The 16,045-nt window shown below is 38.8% G+C and overlaps 1 protein-coding gene across 1 annotated transcript; it reads right to left on the minus strand.

Annotated features, from left to right (window-relative positions):
• Window positions 1-5,006: 5,006 nt before the first annotated feature.
• Window positions 5,007-10,404, minus strand: LOC117499419 (T-box transcription factor TBX2b-like). The gene is made up of 7 exons (XM_034151791.1): window positions 10,040-10,404; window positions 9,364-9,631; window positions 9,120-9,266; window positions 8,823-8,899; window positions 8,581-8,744; window positions 7,084-7,535; window positions 5,007-5,366 (listed from the first exon to the last, which is right to left on the minus strand). The coding sequence occupies exons 1-7, from the start codon at window positions 10,402-10,404 to the stop codon at window positions 5,007-5,009; spliced, it is 1,833 nt and encodes a 610-aa protein (XP_034007682.1).
• Window positions 10,405-16,045: the final 5,641 nt, after the last annotated feature.

Here is a 16,045-nt window from a genome sequence, read left to right on the forward strand (position 1 = left end):
CTGTCATGTTCACGATATTTAACACCAAGACTACAGGCGCTGTTAGAACTACACACTCACTTTGTCATGCAACAATAACTCAGTTGGACAGAAATGCATCTGCGTATGAACTTGCTTCCTCCAAAAACGACCCCCTGCACTGCCTTCAATCAGATTAATGCAGTGAGAAAAATGTCTGACCATCACGTAAGTTTACACAATACATTTTTATACTTAAGGACTTTTATTATTTCCTCTTTTTTGTCATGGTTTCTTTGTGTTTGAAGTGCATTTTCGGCTGCACGGGTTCTATAATTAAATTACATCTCAATGCCATCAGGTCAGATGTGGGAAGTAACTAAATACATTTACTGAAGTACTGTAGGCTACTTAAGTACAATGTGGAGGTACTTCTACTTTGCTTGAGTATTTCTATGTTATGCTACTATGTACTTCTACTCCACTACAATTCAGAGTTAAATAGTGTATTTTTACTCCACTGCGTTTATTTAATACCTTAAATTACTTTGCAGATTTTGATTAATTATGGGAAATATGATCAACTCTTAAATCAGACTTTAGTTTACACCTGCAGTAAATTCACAAGCTACCCTGCAGTATACAAAGTCATTAAAACTAGCTGCACCTTTACCAGCTTTGATAACACTTTAATGATCAATAATTATAAAACATATCATATATATTATTCTGAAATGGACCAATCTGCAGAATGGCAACTTGTACTTTTGGTAGGTATACTTTAAGTATATTTTGATGCTAATACTTTTGTACTTTTACTTGAGTAACATTTTGAATGCAGGACTTTTACTTGTAACTGAGTATTCATACACTGTGATTTACTTTTACAAGATCTGAGTACTTCTCCCACCTCTGCATCAGGTATGTTCTATCAAGTCTTTTAGTGTCTGAACAAAAATGTATTGTTACTTCGTTTTTGATCCGTGCACTAGATGGCGTAAGAGGCCATTCTATCTGTAAGTAGTAAGCCAATTAGGCAGAGATATCCACTCGTCTGCTAAATCTTTTTTTAATTAAGCCTAATTGATTATATAGATCCACATTGCGTTAGAAATACAATACAATAGAAAATACAGTTTTAACAGTACATATTTGAGTACATATTTGACCTTATTATTCTTGTTTCTATTTTCTTATCATATATATTTAAATGATATAAGATACATTGATGTAAAACATTTACAAGTACAAATGAAATGGGAGAATAAAGATCAGTAGGGAGGTTTGAATGATTACATTTATCTTATATGTAATTTATTTGTAGGTGAACTGAAACTTTATCCATTTTTGGCACAATAATACAAAACATACAGATACAAAGTACACACATGTAAATACATTATAAATGAAAGGAGCCAAAAACGGTATAACTGAAGTCCCTTATTTAAAATGCATTTTGAGAAAATGTCAACAAATGTTCTCACCTTCAACCTTCCCCTTCACAAGCCTTTACACAAAATAATTTCCACTCCTTTTTTTATTCATAAATTAAGCATCTCACCTTTCTGTATCCTCACTCCGACAAAGCCCCGCAGGACGAACTCTAGTACTTTATTCATGATTACACAGGCTTTTTTGACACACCCCTGTTAAAAGCATTATTCATATTGTATGCTAGATTACTTTCTAGTCTCTTTAAGCCATCTGTGTTGACATTTATTTCATCCCAGCACTTACATTCAGAGGAAATTTAGAGCACCAATATGCTCAGTATTCTTCCAGGAATATGTGAGTCTAGAAGCACGATGTTGCTTTGACACCGTGTCATGCAAAGGATAATGATTAATTTAGAAATCCCAGACCTGAGATGGCGAATTGCTTCTCTTCTTGACACATTGCAGATCACTTATAACAGGCAGCACCATGTTTTTGAAATATTAACCTCCTTGTGCGTTATTGTAATAGTCTTTCAGTTAGTTTTCTGCACACTATGCAATGTGAGATAACTGCCCTGCATGTATAGTATTGCACCCCCACCCCCAGAACTCTGCAGGGAGATATTTTCTGCTGTCTGCAAAACTTTGCAGTTGACCTTCCCGCTACCTTTTTGAGCCAGTGGAGATTTATTTTTCGTTATAAATCTACGTTCAGTGAAGAAGAAAATGCACACAATAGAGGTTTGAGAGGAGCCCAGCACAGGGGGAGAGTTTTCAGATCAAATCTTTTGCCCGGAGATCCCCAGACCTTTTTCAACCAGCAGCTACAGTGAATAGGGAACAGTTTTACTATGGAGGGTCATGTTTTAAAAGGGCCTTATTATGCTATGTTTGGGGTTACATAGGCTTGTGTGCATGTAAATGGTCTGCAAAAGCTAAATCTCCGAAGTTCCCTCCAGAAGGAGTTTCTCTCCCACCAAACGCCTCCATTGGACTCCTTTGTTTACTTCCGTGACATAGTGACATCATTACGTGGCACGCGTGCTTCTACCAGTTAGGCTAAGGGGCGGGACATCTCTAAGCGGTTGACCAATCACAACAACCACTCAGCTCTTTTTTGTGTGCCCTACGTTAACATAATAAATAATCATGATCTTACACTGTGTGGAAAGGGCAACCACTTCTAAATACCCAAGAAATATTTCAAAACACCCCGCATCGACTACACTAGTCAATAAGTAATTGATGTATTCAGAATAAAGTATTTTTCGGAGCAGCTTGAGCAGATGTACGAGTGGAGGGATTAGCAACTCAAGTGTAGCTTTGCTGTCACAGGCAGAGATGTTTGGGGAATTGCCCTCACAAGCAGTGAGCTGCACTCATGCATATGGAATGAAGTGCACAGGACCGCAGACGTGCTCATTCACTCTTATTGCTCAGCCACCACTGCTGTGGCCAAGGGCATGGCATGCAGCAGGTGATGCACAGAACCACCATGAGCCCGCAGTGAAGCTTTACAAACAATACAATGAAGCAGTGATTCCAGAATAAAATGACATATCAGAATCAAGTTTTCTTGCCAGGTTCGTTAACACAAATGCTTTGGTGTATGGTGGTGCAAACATAAACAACATAGGAAAATAAGTTGTAAGAGAAGGTCAAAAATATAACCATTATAAAAACAAAGCTATACCAAAAAAATACGATTTAACATTAAAACTAATAAAGTAGTATTTACACAAAATGTAAATATACTAAATAAACAAAAAAACTTTAAGTGAATATATGACAAACTGCTGTGTATTATAATTTAAAGTGGAGGCTGTGCGGAAATGTGCCAATAAATGTGTTGTCAAAATGAGACATAAACATGAACATGGCTCACAGTATAAAAAAAGAACAATATGTTGTTCACATGATGTGCATTAATGTAATGCATAATGTCTGTGGGGTGGGTAGGAATCGGTGTTAGCGGGGGTCCCGGACATTGTTAATGAGGCCGGTAGCAGAAGGGAAGAAGCTGTTACATCGTGTCACTTAGAAATAGAATCCTTAAAATTCAGCTTATTTTGATTTTTGATTTATGTTAAAGTTTTTTTATATATTCATCAATATCTAAAATACAATACATGGTAAAGTATTTAAATGTGGCACACAGGTGGCGATAATATATTAAAACATGTATTTAAAAGTGCCGCCGCGGTTTTGTCTAATAACTCATGAACTATGAGGCATATCAGAACAATTGTTGAACACTGTGTTCCTTTGATGTCACAATTTGTGTTACCATAATTAGATAACAACAAACACAACTTATGAGTTATTTTTGGGTAGCACTTACCATTTGTCTGTAATTGGTAACCTTTTGATGGCATGGCTTGATGCAATTAACAGGCCATGACGACCAGACCTGGACATGTTGTACATACAGACGGATAAAGTATGTAACATGTCACATTATTTTACTCCCAGTATGCACTACAGTAACAAAACAGGATATTTATAAAATGAAACTCTTAGTTCTAAATGTGCGGAACATTGATACAAATTACACCAATAGCCCCACCTTTTGGTTATTAGTAAAACCCAACCATATCTCTTCAACGTAATATGTCATTTTCACACAGATTTTGAAAAACATGTTCAGATGGAAATTGCTAACACTTTTAACTGGGACTCTTGCAAACTGGTAACAAACGTGTTACCGTTTCTGGAGTTCAGAGCAGCGTTGAACACAGCGGGATGTTTTGGGGCATATATTTGAATGCAATGTGCCGCAGGTTTACAAAAAGCTGAAAAATAACACACACTATCTAAATGCCGTATAAACATACAACACAACTGCAAGAAATGTGATCAACATTTTTATTTCAATTGTGAAAAACACATGCAAAAACAATTCACCTGAATCATTTGGTAAGGAAAAACAATAATCCTGAGTCTTCCCTCCCAGTCCACGATGCAGCTTTGGTACATCAACAGAATATGAAACTGTGAACAGGTGGTATAAGATGTTCTCATATCTCAATGGCAGCTTTAACAGTGATCATCAGTATACAGTCTCACAAGGCTTTGATTAGTCTTGATCTTTACCAAATGTGAAAACTCAAATGACAACAAAAAACTATAAACACCATCATACAGAATAAAGATATATATAAAGCAAATGATTGTCCAAGAGCACTCCACTTTGGCCATTGAGTATTGCATAGCTCATTTTTCCCAAAAGAATTCCTATGATCATGATTTTATCTTTTTTTATAACATAGAACTTTCCAATAAGAATTGATTTGATGTTTAAATATCAAGACACCCCAATGTTTATTGGTAAATAAATTGATATATTTGAATAAGGAATAAATGTCATTTGGATATCTACCATTATTTCAAAAGCAGGTCGATTATGATATATAAATTCTAATATCACAAAAACACCAGTCAATATAATGAAGCCTCATGGTAACATATGTGGGTGTCTTAAATCACCAAATCAGTGTTTATTAGAAAGGTCTATTGTAGTTTCTCCTACAACATTTTTATTTTAGGTGATAATTATGTGTATTGTAATAAAGTTGTCCGTGTTCCTCACCCGCTAACAACATATAGGAGAGTCTATTGTGGAGGAAGTGGTTTTTGAAGTCCTTTAAGTGAGTTTTGGGGTTCAGTATTAGAACCCTTAATGTTTTTCGGTGGAGCAGCCATCTGATTGGCCTTGGTTTTGTGAGACACTGGACTTGACTCTCTGCTCCCTGATTTGGACAGCTCACGTTGGGTGTTGGAGCTTGAGGCGAGGCCTGAGGTGGCAGGGGTGGTGGGGATCTGATAAGGGTTGAATCGCAACCAAGGCCGAGAGCTGCGAAAACACTGGTTCCTGGCCAGTGTGGAGGTCGCAGAGCAGGAGGGGAGAGCTGGGGCTGCCATGTAGCCGTAGGGATAGGAGAAGAGTCCTCCAAAGGGTGACAGTGAGAGTCCCTGCAGTAAAGAATACAACTGTTAATTCCTCTCCTAAAACCCAAAAGATGTTCTGATACTTTATCACATACAGTCTTGTACAATGGGCACAGTGTACTGTCACAAAACCGCTTGTGTCCATAGAGACAATTCTGTTTGTGTCCCTGCATCACAGGTTGTATGGCTTCTAATCAATGAGTCGTCAACTATTAAATTAATCCCTTACTATTTTGACTTTTTAAGCAAAAAGAGTGAACGTTGTATAAGTCAAGATTCTTAAATGTGAATATTTTCTGTTTTATTTTATCTTCTGTCAAATGAATATATTTGGGTTGTGGACAAAACATGACTTTTTAAGATGACATCTAGGGCTTTGGAAAACCCTAAAGGAATATTATTTGACCATTTTCTGACATTTAATTCAAACAACTTATCGATTATTTAAAAATATTTTTGATGGATTATTAGACATTATAAAAAGTTGTCACAGCCCTACTGCGAGTGCAGCTGAGAGTGGCTTTAAAGAAAAAAGTATTTTTGTATGTTGGAGTTATTTTACCCCATTATTTCCTAGCCTTGCACCCCCTCAAATTCATCTTTTGACCCATTGTAGGTTGGAAACCACTGGCTAAATTAGTTTGACTTGGTGGTGTTTGAGGCTTGCATTGCAGGAACACATTGTCTCTACAGATTAGCATGCTGCAAGATCTATTTCCAAGTTCAGTTTTGATCCTAAACTGAGATTTACTGTTTTACACGCTTCCAACCCACTTCCATACTGCCCAACACTTTAAGACACATACTTTATGCTTTTTCTCCTCCTGTTTACAGTCCAGCAGTTATATCAGTTTTTGGCTTTTATGAAATGTATTCATAATATTTGAGTACTTTTCCATGAAAACATTTGTCATTGGCGGAACGTTAAATGGAAGGTCACTAAGACCCCATTGCACTTACTGTGTAATGGTCAATTTGGTGATCAAGAACTGTATTAATCATAATGTATCATCTATGTTGTCATGGTATAATCATAGATATATAAAAATAGATTTTTAATAATTTTGAACATGTTGCCTTGAAGTAGAAGGGTCAGTTTACCTTAATACATTTGTTTGAAGGGCTGGATATATCACCCTGGAGTAGTGGAAGACGATAAGATGTGCTCTTGTATATAAAATGTTTGTTGACTCAATTTTTTGTTTTGGCCGTCGCTTATTAGTTTTTTTGGAGCTAGAAATGACACATAGGGTGGAGCGAAGTACAACTTAACGTGAACAAGACCTTTTGAGGAAACCAAAATGTTGCAGTTAACTTTAATACTGTGAAGTATTTATAGTATAAGTATAAAGTTGGTGATGACATCACAGAGATAACCCATGCTGGACAATGTCTCGGAAGTGTCAATCACAAGTTAGCCACGCCCTCACGTCCTGCTTTATTATGTCATTTTACTCTTAATTGGATCATAATTTACATAAAGAACATATTGTTGTAGACTTTAAGTTAGCAATTGAGACCTTAAAAATAAATGGAAAATGAATTTCAAGGTAATTAATCAAGTGAGAAGTAGAGACATTTTCTCTTAGACTTCTATACAATCAAACGTCATTTTGCAAATGAGTTGCCCGCTGCTGGGTATTAGAAAGAAGGCAAATGTATCGCTTGGCTCTTAAATAATGATGTTAATGGAATATAAAAATGTGTGATATTAGAGTAGCACACTTCTGTTAAAGCGTACCTGAGATGCAAGCATCTGCTGTGACAGGTGAAACAAGAAGGGCGATGAAGATGCGATGCTTTGAGATGTCAGTCCTCCATTTTCTACTCCAGGCAGAGCTGACAACACACCCTCTGGTTTCCCCGACAACTGTCCCGGATGAAACAACAAAGGTGACCCGAACTTAAGAAACTGTTGGCTCTGCGCACTTGAGTAATCCAAAGTCTGAAGGTAATCGCCGTTGAGGGATGATAATCTCTGCGGCAGCACCCCATCTTTGATTCCGCTTGCGTGCTTTTTCAAAGAATCAATCTCCAAAGAGTTAATCTTATCTGATGATGGAAACGTTGTCCTCTCTGTTGTTAAGTCCAGATTGTCGTCGCTGAAAGTATGTTCAATCCTCGAACGACTGGCTTCTGCACTGTCCTCATCTTGGAGATCAATTTCTGAGTCACTTCCAATATTATTGCCATCTGTGGGAACAACACACTATGTTCAGTTAAAAGTAAGAAGAGCAAGATTCTGCCTTGTTAGTATATTTTTAGAACACAGGGGACAGAGATGACAAACGTCTTGAGCCATGAGGAGGCAGTGTTCATGCATGACAAACTCCAAGGCGCCCAAACAGTTCATTCATTGTAGCAAAGCTCTTTTTTTTCTTTCCAAATTCAGTAAAATTATGTAGAGATCTAAATCAGAAAAACCTTCCTTCATTCCCCTCCAACTCTTACTGTATAATGATTTTTTTTGACCAGCTCGTTTGTGAAAGTTTACACTTTTTTTACGTCAGCTTTGTCATACACCTTGTTGTTATTCCTAGTATACTTGCTTTCCCATATGGTATTTCTGTGACAATTTAATCATATAAATTGACTTCAAGGGGAACTTCACCCATTTTCATTATCTTTATACAGACTGTCTTGAGTAGATCTACTGCTGGCAAACAGTTGGATGAAAACACCTTTTGTGGTTTGAAGACTGCAAATTGAAAACAAATATCTGGGGTTTAATTAGAAATAAGTAAATTCATGAAACCTCATAGCCCACTTTTCCTCTAAAAGCAACACACACTGAAAAAACTGAAACGTTGACTTAAATTAAATGTATTATGTCATCAAATTAGGCATAATTGTATTAGTTAAGTTGAAAGCAATAATATTAAGTTGAACTGACTTGATTATTTATTTAAACGTAGTATATGCTTTCAATAACCTTATACAATTATGTGTAATTTGTTGACATAATACGTTTAATTAAAGTCAACGGTTTAGTATTTTCAGTGTACTGGCCCGGTTGTATTTTGGGGAAAGAAGGCAAAAATACCGTGTTTTTATAACATTCTTCTTTCTTGTATACGAGGAATGTAAGAGAAACATGGTATCTCAGGGTTCTGCAGTATTCATTTTGATGCTTTTTTTCATTATTAGTTTTCTGCTTAAAGGATACTTGTTTGTAAAGCATAATTGGGTTCATCAACACAACCATAAAGTCTGCTTTAACATTAAAACTGTAACCCACCTGGACAGGTTGGTGTGGACATCAGGGGGCTTCTGACCAGCTCGCGAGGGGAATACAAGGGATCTCTGGTACTGGGGTGTTCGCACGAGTCATCAGAATCAGCATAGTCCTGGTCCACTTTGCCTTGGCTCTCGTGCAGCGAAGAAATGGTAAACGGCTTATTTCTGTAAACCATAGATTGAGATTAGATCTACCCTTACGTCCTTTAATATCATGATGAATCAAAATGGTCAAACAAATACCTCTTTTCTCGTCTCCCATTCCCTGTGTCTCGGAATCCTTTGGCAAAGGGATTGTTGTCTATTTTCAGCTGTGTAATCTTGAGGAGAAAATGAATAAATCAGAAAGTAAGTACAGCTCGACACGTTTTTTAAATCTTTTAGGGCCCTAACCCTAAAAAGACCACTCAGTTGCAATTCCAACTGCCATGTTTTTCTCTAATTTCCTTACATTAAATACACAGTCAGGTGAAACCTTTGTAATACATGCAGGAATAGATTACATTTGCTGTGAGTCTCTGTGGGGAGGCTGAGGGTTACCTTTTCATTCTGATACGCAGTGACAGCTATGAACTCGGTCTCAGGGAAGACATAAGTCCGAAAGGTGCTGTACGGAAGCTTCATGATGTCGTTGGCCCTCACAACATGAAACCTGGGCTGGTATTTATGCATGGAATTCAAAATTGTCTGGAAAAAGACAAACAAAAATGACATGTGATTTTTTTTTTTTATCACCCCTTGTCAATTTACAAAATCCTACAATCATTACATTTAAATTACTTACATATCCATGCTTATCCGAAATGTTATTGGTGAGTTTGAGTTTATGGAAAGCGACGGGCTTGCTCATCCACTGCTCCCCTTTGGACGGGCTGTCCGGGTGGATGTACATGCGCTTTGGCATCTCCGGGTCAGCTTTTCCAGCCACCACCCAGCGGGAGTTGTGGAACTTGTAGCGGCAGTCATCAACAGCGACGATGTCCATCAGCAGAATATACTTTGCTGTTTCAACCAGACCATCTACTCGCACTTTATAAGCCGGAAACATCCTCCTGTAGCAGGTAAATAAACGAATCATCCATTAAAAGTTTATATTTTGACTTTTTGCGAGCAAGCACATCCCATTGTGTCTTTTCGGACAATTTTGTGTTACTTTTAAACCTTATATTGGACGATTTAAACATCTTATCAGAGTGGGAATTGTTTTTTGTCAAAGAAAAATCAAATAACGGTGCAATAATTTAAAAGGAACCCTAGAAATAAGTGATGGGGCCTGATCTGAAACGGATTTAGCTTTTTTTATTATATTTAAAAATAAACACCATAAATAAACAGCCTAATTGCATAGTAAAAAACACAAACAAATGAAATTATTATAGCCTACTTTAAATAACAACGTTCCATAAAGACACTTTCAAGGACTTCATTACAAAACATTATGCTCATTTTCGTCCACGTACCTTCCCGATTTTGTGATAACCATCTCAGTTCCCATTTTGTGGAATTCAGTCCATAAGTGATTTGCATCCAGTGTGACTTTCGGGTCATCCTCCAGCTCTTCCTCTGTCTGCAGGCTCTTCAGTGTCCGCGGGAGAGTTACCGGCTGATGCTGGCGTCCCAGAGCTGCGCGCATCAGCCCCGCGTCGGAGGCAGGGTGCTCCGGGAGAGGCACGGACAGCGACGCCACGTCTGGGAAAGCAAGCCCGGGGAAAAAGGAGGGCTGAGCGGCGTTAAGGAAGGCTGATAAGGGCAAGGCACCTGGTCGATGAGCTTGGAAAGGATGGTAAGACGCCATGGTAGCCGCTGCGTCAACTGGATATCTCATCGGGGCGCGCTGACGGGCGTCTACATCCACATTTCAACAACCTTTTTTGAGAGTGTGTGAGTTTTGCTGCATGACCGAGAGATAAAAGGAGGGAATGCACATTTCCTGGATTCTCCAGGTACTGGGGCAAAAGCAAGGGTGGTCCTTAATGTTGCTCCACCAGGCTGAACGTGCACGTTGGGACCATGCGCAGCGAAGTGAGGACAGAGAAAGTCAAGAGTACTTTCACACGTCTGTCCTCCACCACACGCTTCTCTAATGAGTCAGATAACTCAGACAGCGCCACACTATCCGGACCAATTACAGATTCAGGGCGTGGCTACAGGGAGTTATCCGGATTTGTTTGGTTTAGACAGAATCCATTAACAGCTTTAATTAGCAGTGGCACAGGCTGTGCCACTGCTAATTAAAGCTGAAGGACATTTAAAGTACTTCAAATTATTCTGGTTTTTATTACGTTTTAGTGGGCTATTAAGAATTAGATTATATGTGTATGTATTCTTATGATCATTGGGATGAATATGATTATTGTTGCCTTTATTTTAAATGACTTATGCCAGATAATAACCTTTAGACTCAAGACTCTTTAGAAGCCCACCTTTTTCTTTAGTTTTTTGTGAAATATCCATACTGAAATGCCTATTATTATTATTATTATTATTATTATTATTATTATTATTATTATTATTATTATTACATATCGACAGGTGATGGTCGTCTACTGTTTTTCCAATATAATAATACGTAAACGATTTTACCGGTAGTAAAACAAAAATAAATACCAAGGCAAGATACTGAATTTATAAGCGCGTGCAGGGAGGGTCTTCAAAGTGCAATGCAGGAAAAATATACAAGATATGAATCATTTACAATAATGGTCTGCTACTGGTTATAATACAAAATAGGTTTCGATTAATGTGCTTTTGAACAATTCTGTTGGTTATTTTTGGTGTAAAACATTAGATATCTGTACTCGTACAGTGCTACACAAAATTGCCTTGCATATTAATGGTCTCCTACTGGTAATACTGTAAAATGCTTTGATTTTTTTTGAAAATGTTAAATAACTCCACTGTTATACTGCGAAGTGCTACCAAAAACCCTTCACACATGCATTGTCTACTGTTGGTTATACTACACTAACAAATTACGAAAAACCTAACCAGTAGGAGACTGTTAAAGGTCCCATGTCATGGCCATTTCTATACTGATCATAATTCCATTGTTGAGGTCTATAGAATAGATTTACATTGTGCAATTTTCCAAACTCACATTGGTTTGTCATACAGCATCTCTGTATAGTATGTGTATTCACTCTCTGTCCTAAACGGCTTGTTGGAGCTCCTGCCCCCCCCTCCCTGTGAGCCCAGTGTGCTCTGATGTGTGTTTATGTGTTACAATGGCGTTTATTAGCAACCAGAAAATGACACCAGTAATGACAAACAGATGAGAATGCTGCGTGGGGTCTGGGTGCCTTGTTGGCGGGACGTTGCGAGGCTCGCTGCTGCGAGGAGCGGACAGTGTGAGCTGGCTTACTGGTGTGGTTTCCTGGTCGGCGAGACAAAGCTAAACCCAGCCCGAAACCAGCCCGAGCACACACCCACAGCCTGACTGTGAGTCTGTGTGTGTGCTCACACACAGACTCACAGCCTCGCCGCGTCCCGCCGTCTCAGGCTGAGAAATCCGCGGAGCTGCAGCTGAGAAAAGATTGAGTGTGTGTGTGTGTGAGGAAGTCCGGGATTGGTCCATTTGGACCAATTGGTCCATTTGGGTATGGTCACGTCACTGTACCCAGGAGATCTCCAACGAGGCGTTCTGGGGCAGCACAGACAGGTCTTTTCTGTGTTAGAGTTTTACTCACTACAGGGTGTACTTTGAGTATTTTTGACTCTGCAGACCGTTCACATGCAGAAAAGCTACATAACACACAAGGGGACGGGTAATAACCGGAAAAGCATGCCATGGGACCTTTAAGTGATTTTGTTAGCGCTTTACTGTATGACTGTATTTTTCAAATTTCTCCGTGGTTGGTTCCGTTATGTTGGCTCTACAATAACAGTGGAGTTATTGAATATTTTCCTCAAAAAATTTGGTAAGAAATCACCTAAAGCATTTGTTATACGTTCATGCTCATACTAATTGTCAAATTAAGGATTACTTTGATCATTCTCTTACTCCTAACTCATTTACTTATTCTTCCTTGGAAAATAGCCAAGGATCTTGATGAAGAGTTAATACTTAATCTGGTCATTAAAACGAGTTGGGTGTCAGTTAGCTGGCATCCCACAGAGCTCTCCTGTCACTTCACATCTGCGCAATGTCACTGCACCAAATCCTCAAGTCGCCTGTTCCAGTTTTTGCTCTAGTGCAGCCTACAGGCTATAGCTACTGCTTTAGCTTTGTGAGCACGAGAAAAAACAGAGTTAAGAGTGAACACAACTATTTCAATGAAATCAATGGAAGCATAATTTGTCTGATGAAAAGGTTTTGAGACAAAATGGCAGTGATGACAAGGCAAAAGCTTATTCTCTACTGATGGTATTTAATCGTTGTATCTTCCTTGTTGCTTTCGTTCAATTTTAGAAAAGTAGGTCAAATGAATACATTTGGTGTGTCGTTTTTCGATAATGTGTGACAAGGTGCAGGAAAGGTGGGTTTTTCAGTCTGTGATGGAAAATGTGTAGAGTTTTTGCTCTCTTGATATCAATAAGGAGCACGATCCACCATTTTGAAGCCAGGATAGCGTGTTGGAGTGTATGGTTTAACCATAGGTGTAGCAAGGAATGTATGTCTTGACCTAGTCTTGAAGTAGATTTGGGCAGCCACTGGTAAACAGTGAATGGAGTTTAAGAGGGGTGTAGTGTAGGTGAACTACTGTAGGTTAAAAACCAGTTCAGCTGCTAGAGGGAGATGCAGTAGTCAAGACTTGAGATCACAAGAACCTGGACCAGTACAGTAATGCCTTCTGTGTCAGTTCACTTATAATTAGCCTATTTCATCCTCAAAATAATTTCCAAAAGCTGAAATGCAATGAGTGCAATGTGAAACAAAGTGCTGGCTGACAGTTACAAGGCAAAAAAGGCTTGGGATAGGAAGTGATCTCACAAAATGACCTGCGTGGCTCCTGAAATACTGAAGGGTAATAACTTGTAATCAAAGCCGAGGGGTTCAGAAAAGCATTATCGAGGGAGGACTGGTTTGGAAGGCATCACACTTTATTCCTTTCTGTGAATTGTCCCAGAAACAGCGTCCATGAGGCCTCGTGTCTAGCACAGGCAATGCGCTGAAAAGGTTTTGGGACTGGCGGCGGTTGGGTCTGCTTTTCCTCACTCTGCGCTACTGAGAGTGATGGTCTGATACGCCCCCATCTTTTTCCTCTGGTGCAGCTCCAGAGAAGCGCCAGAACAGGAAGAAGGCAATCAATCTGAGTGATGTTGCATGAATTTCACCTCTGTGGTCATAGTTCACACCTGGGACAAATCCGGAAGAATGTTAGGCCACTGAGGGTTCTTCGCAAGTCATCCAAAGGGCAAACCAGTAAAGAACGTATCACATCTGAAGGTTGGACTTTGATGACAAATGGGAGGAAGAGGACAGCAAGATAACTTAAGTTCAGGTCAGGTGTTGCCTTGGCTCTGTAATGCCTTCTTTTAATCATGACATCATTGTGGTAACATCATAGTCACAACACATGGGTCTGTTTAGCCTGACTGTGATCTAGACGATGGGATTAGTGGAGCTCCAAAAGCAGGGAGCCGCATTACCACAAAAAGGCTTATTAATGGATTCCGGAACAAGTATCTGTCCTGTAATACGCAGGAAAGACATTCTGCCTTCATTTATTTTGCATTACATATGAATCATATGTATATGTGTTGTTACATGAAACCCTCTGTCTATGCTTATCCGAAGTGATTCATGATGATATCACTTTTCAAAGCTCAGACTTTGGTATATTTGCGTGTGCCAGTAAGATGATGATCTCCATTAAAGAGCTTTGTTCTGTATCTTAGAGTACACACATGTGTGGGCACTGTACTGCCTGCAGGCTACATACACATTATCCATGAACGTTAGAAATGAGAGACAGTATTTATTCCAGATTGACACAGTCAATGCAAATGTTGCACTTTACTAACACTCAGTTTTTTTATATTTAAAGGGGCACAGCACATAACTTCCACAGTATACACATGGTAGGGGCATTGACTTTGCTATACTTTCCATATTGTACAATTTGTATGTTTTGAAAAATATCCCAAAAACATCTTTAGCGACATTCTTAACATTGAATACCCCAAGAGCAATTATTTAAATTGTACTTACAACCAATGTAAGAGGCATTTACATCACAGCATCTGTATGGCAAAAAACGATACAAATATGTATATTTATTCAATGTAATGGATTTGAAAGTATGCAACTTCAATGAGGTGCTTTAACACTTATTTTTATCCTTATGCCTGGGTGTGTTTTTCAGGGTTAAAATGCATGCAAATTAGATTAATCGTTGACTCTGAATTGCCTTTAAGTGTTAATGTGAGCATGAATGTGTTTCTATAGTGTATGTCAGACCTTTGATTAACTGGCAACTTCTTCAGGGTGAACGCTTTTCATCTTCCTTTCTGGACATTGCTGTCTTGTTTTTGGACTACAAGTGACAATAGAAGGTGGAACTAAGTACAACCAAACACTGAACAGGACATTTCCTTCTAGACAAAATGTCACAGATAATGTACCTGAAAAAACAAGGTGAAAGTGTTCTAAGATGAAACCACAGAGAGCGCCTAAACCGGAAAACACTTGACACATGGCAAAGGTAACCATAAACACATGCGGAGCATGTTTACTGAGGTAAAAAGAAAATTGTGAGAAGAGGTGTAATTTTCTTATAGACCTCTACACAATTATCCCTGTTGGCTATTAAAGAGAATGCAGATTTATGGTACTTTCACATTAGCATCGTCCATGACACTGTCCCTCTGCAACCCAGCACGAGAAATATTCTGCTTCAAGTTAGTGTTTATCAGGTAAAGAAGCCTTCTGTTTATAAAATTAGCCACTAACTTTCCTTATCAATATGGCGACACAACAAGGCTGCAGACCAGTTGCTGTTGATGCTTTAATGACGTCAATGAGAATGTGTTTGAACCTCCAGGAAACACTTTGTATCTTTACTGGTGACGCTCTGCCAGGCCTGTACAGCACCCATGTGTAATCCTCTCTGTCAGATACTTTATCAAGTAGATAGTACTCCATGCCATGCGGTACTCCAAGCTTGGATAATTCAGCTTCAAACACATCTACCCCGTTCACATGCACACATTATAATTTACAGCCATGTACACACACTTACCCTTTGTTCTGCACTGAAAGCCACCAGTCAGCTTGAAACATAGTTTTATCAGCGATTCTAAAGTCAATGACACAGATGAAGTATGGTTGATATTAATCTCGCTCGACCTCCATAACACAAGCGTCACTTGAGCCAGAGGCTAGCTATTTAGCTCTATGGCAGAGTGACAGAGGAGCTGAATGATACAACAAGAGAAGAATGGATGTATTGAAATAGGAAGGCGATGTTTCACTGCGTTACAAAGACATCTCCTTCCTTTTCTTTTCAGCTAGCCAAGCTAGCGGT

Source organism: Trematomus bernacchii, unplaced genomic scaffold, assembly GCF_902827165.1.
Source record: "Trematomus bernacchii unplaced genomic scaffold, fTreBer1.1, whole genome shotgun sequence".
In the NCBI taxonomy this organism is placed as follows: Eukaryota; Metazoa; Chordata; class Actinopteri; order Perciformes; family Nototheniidae; genus Trematomus; species Trematomus bernacchii.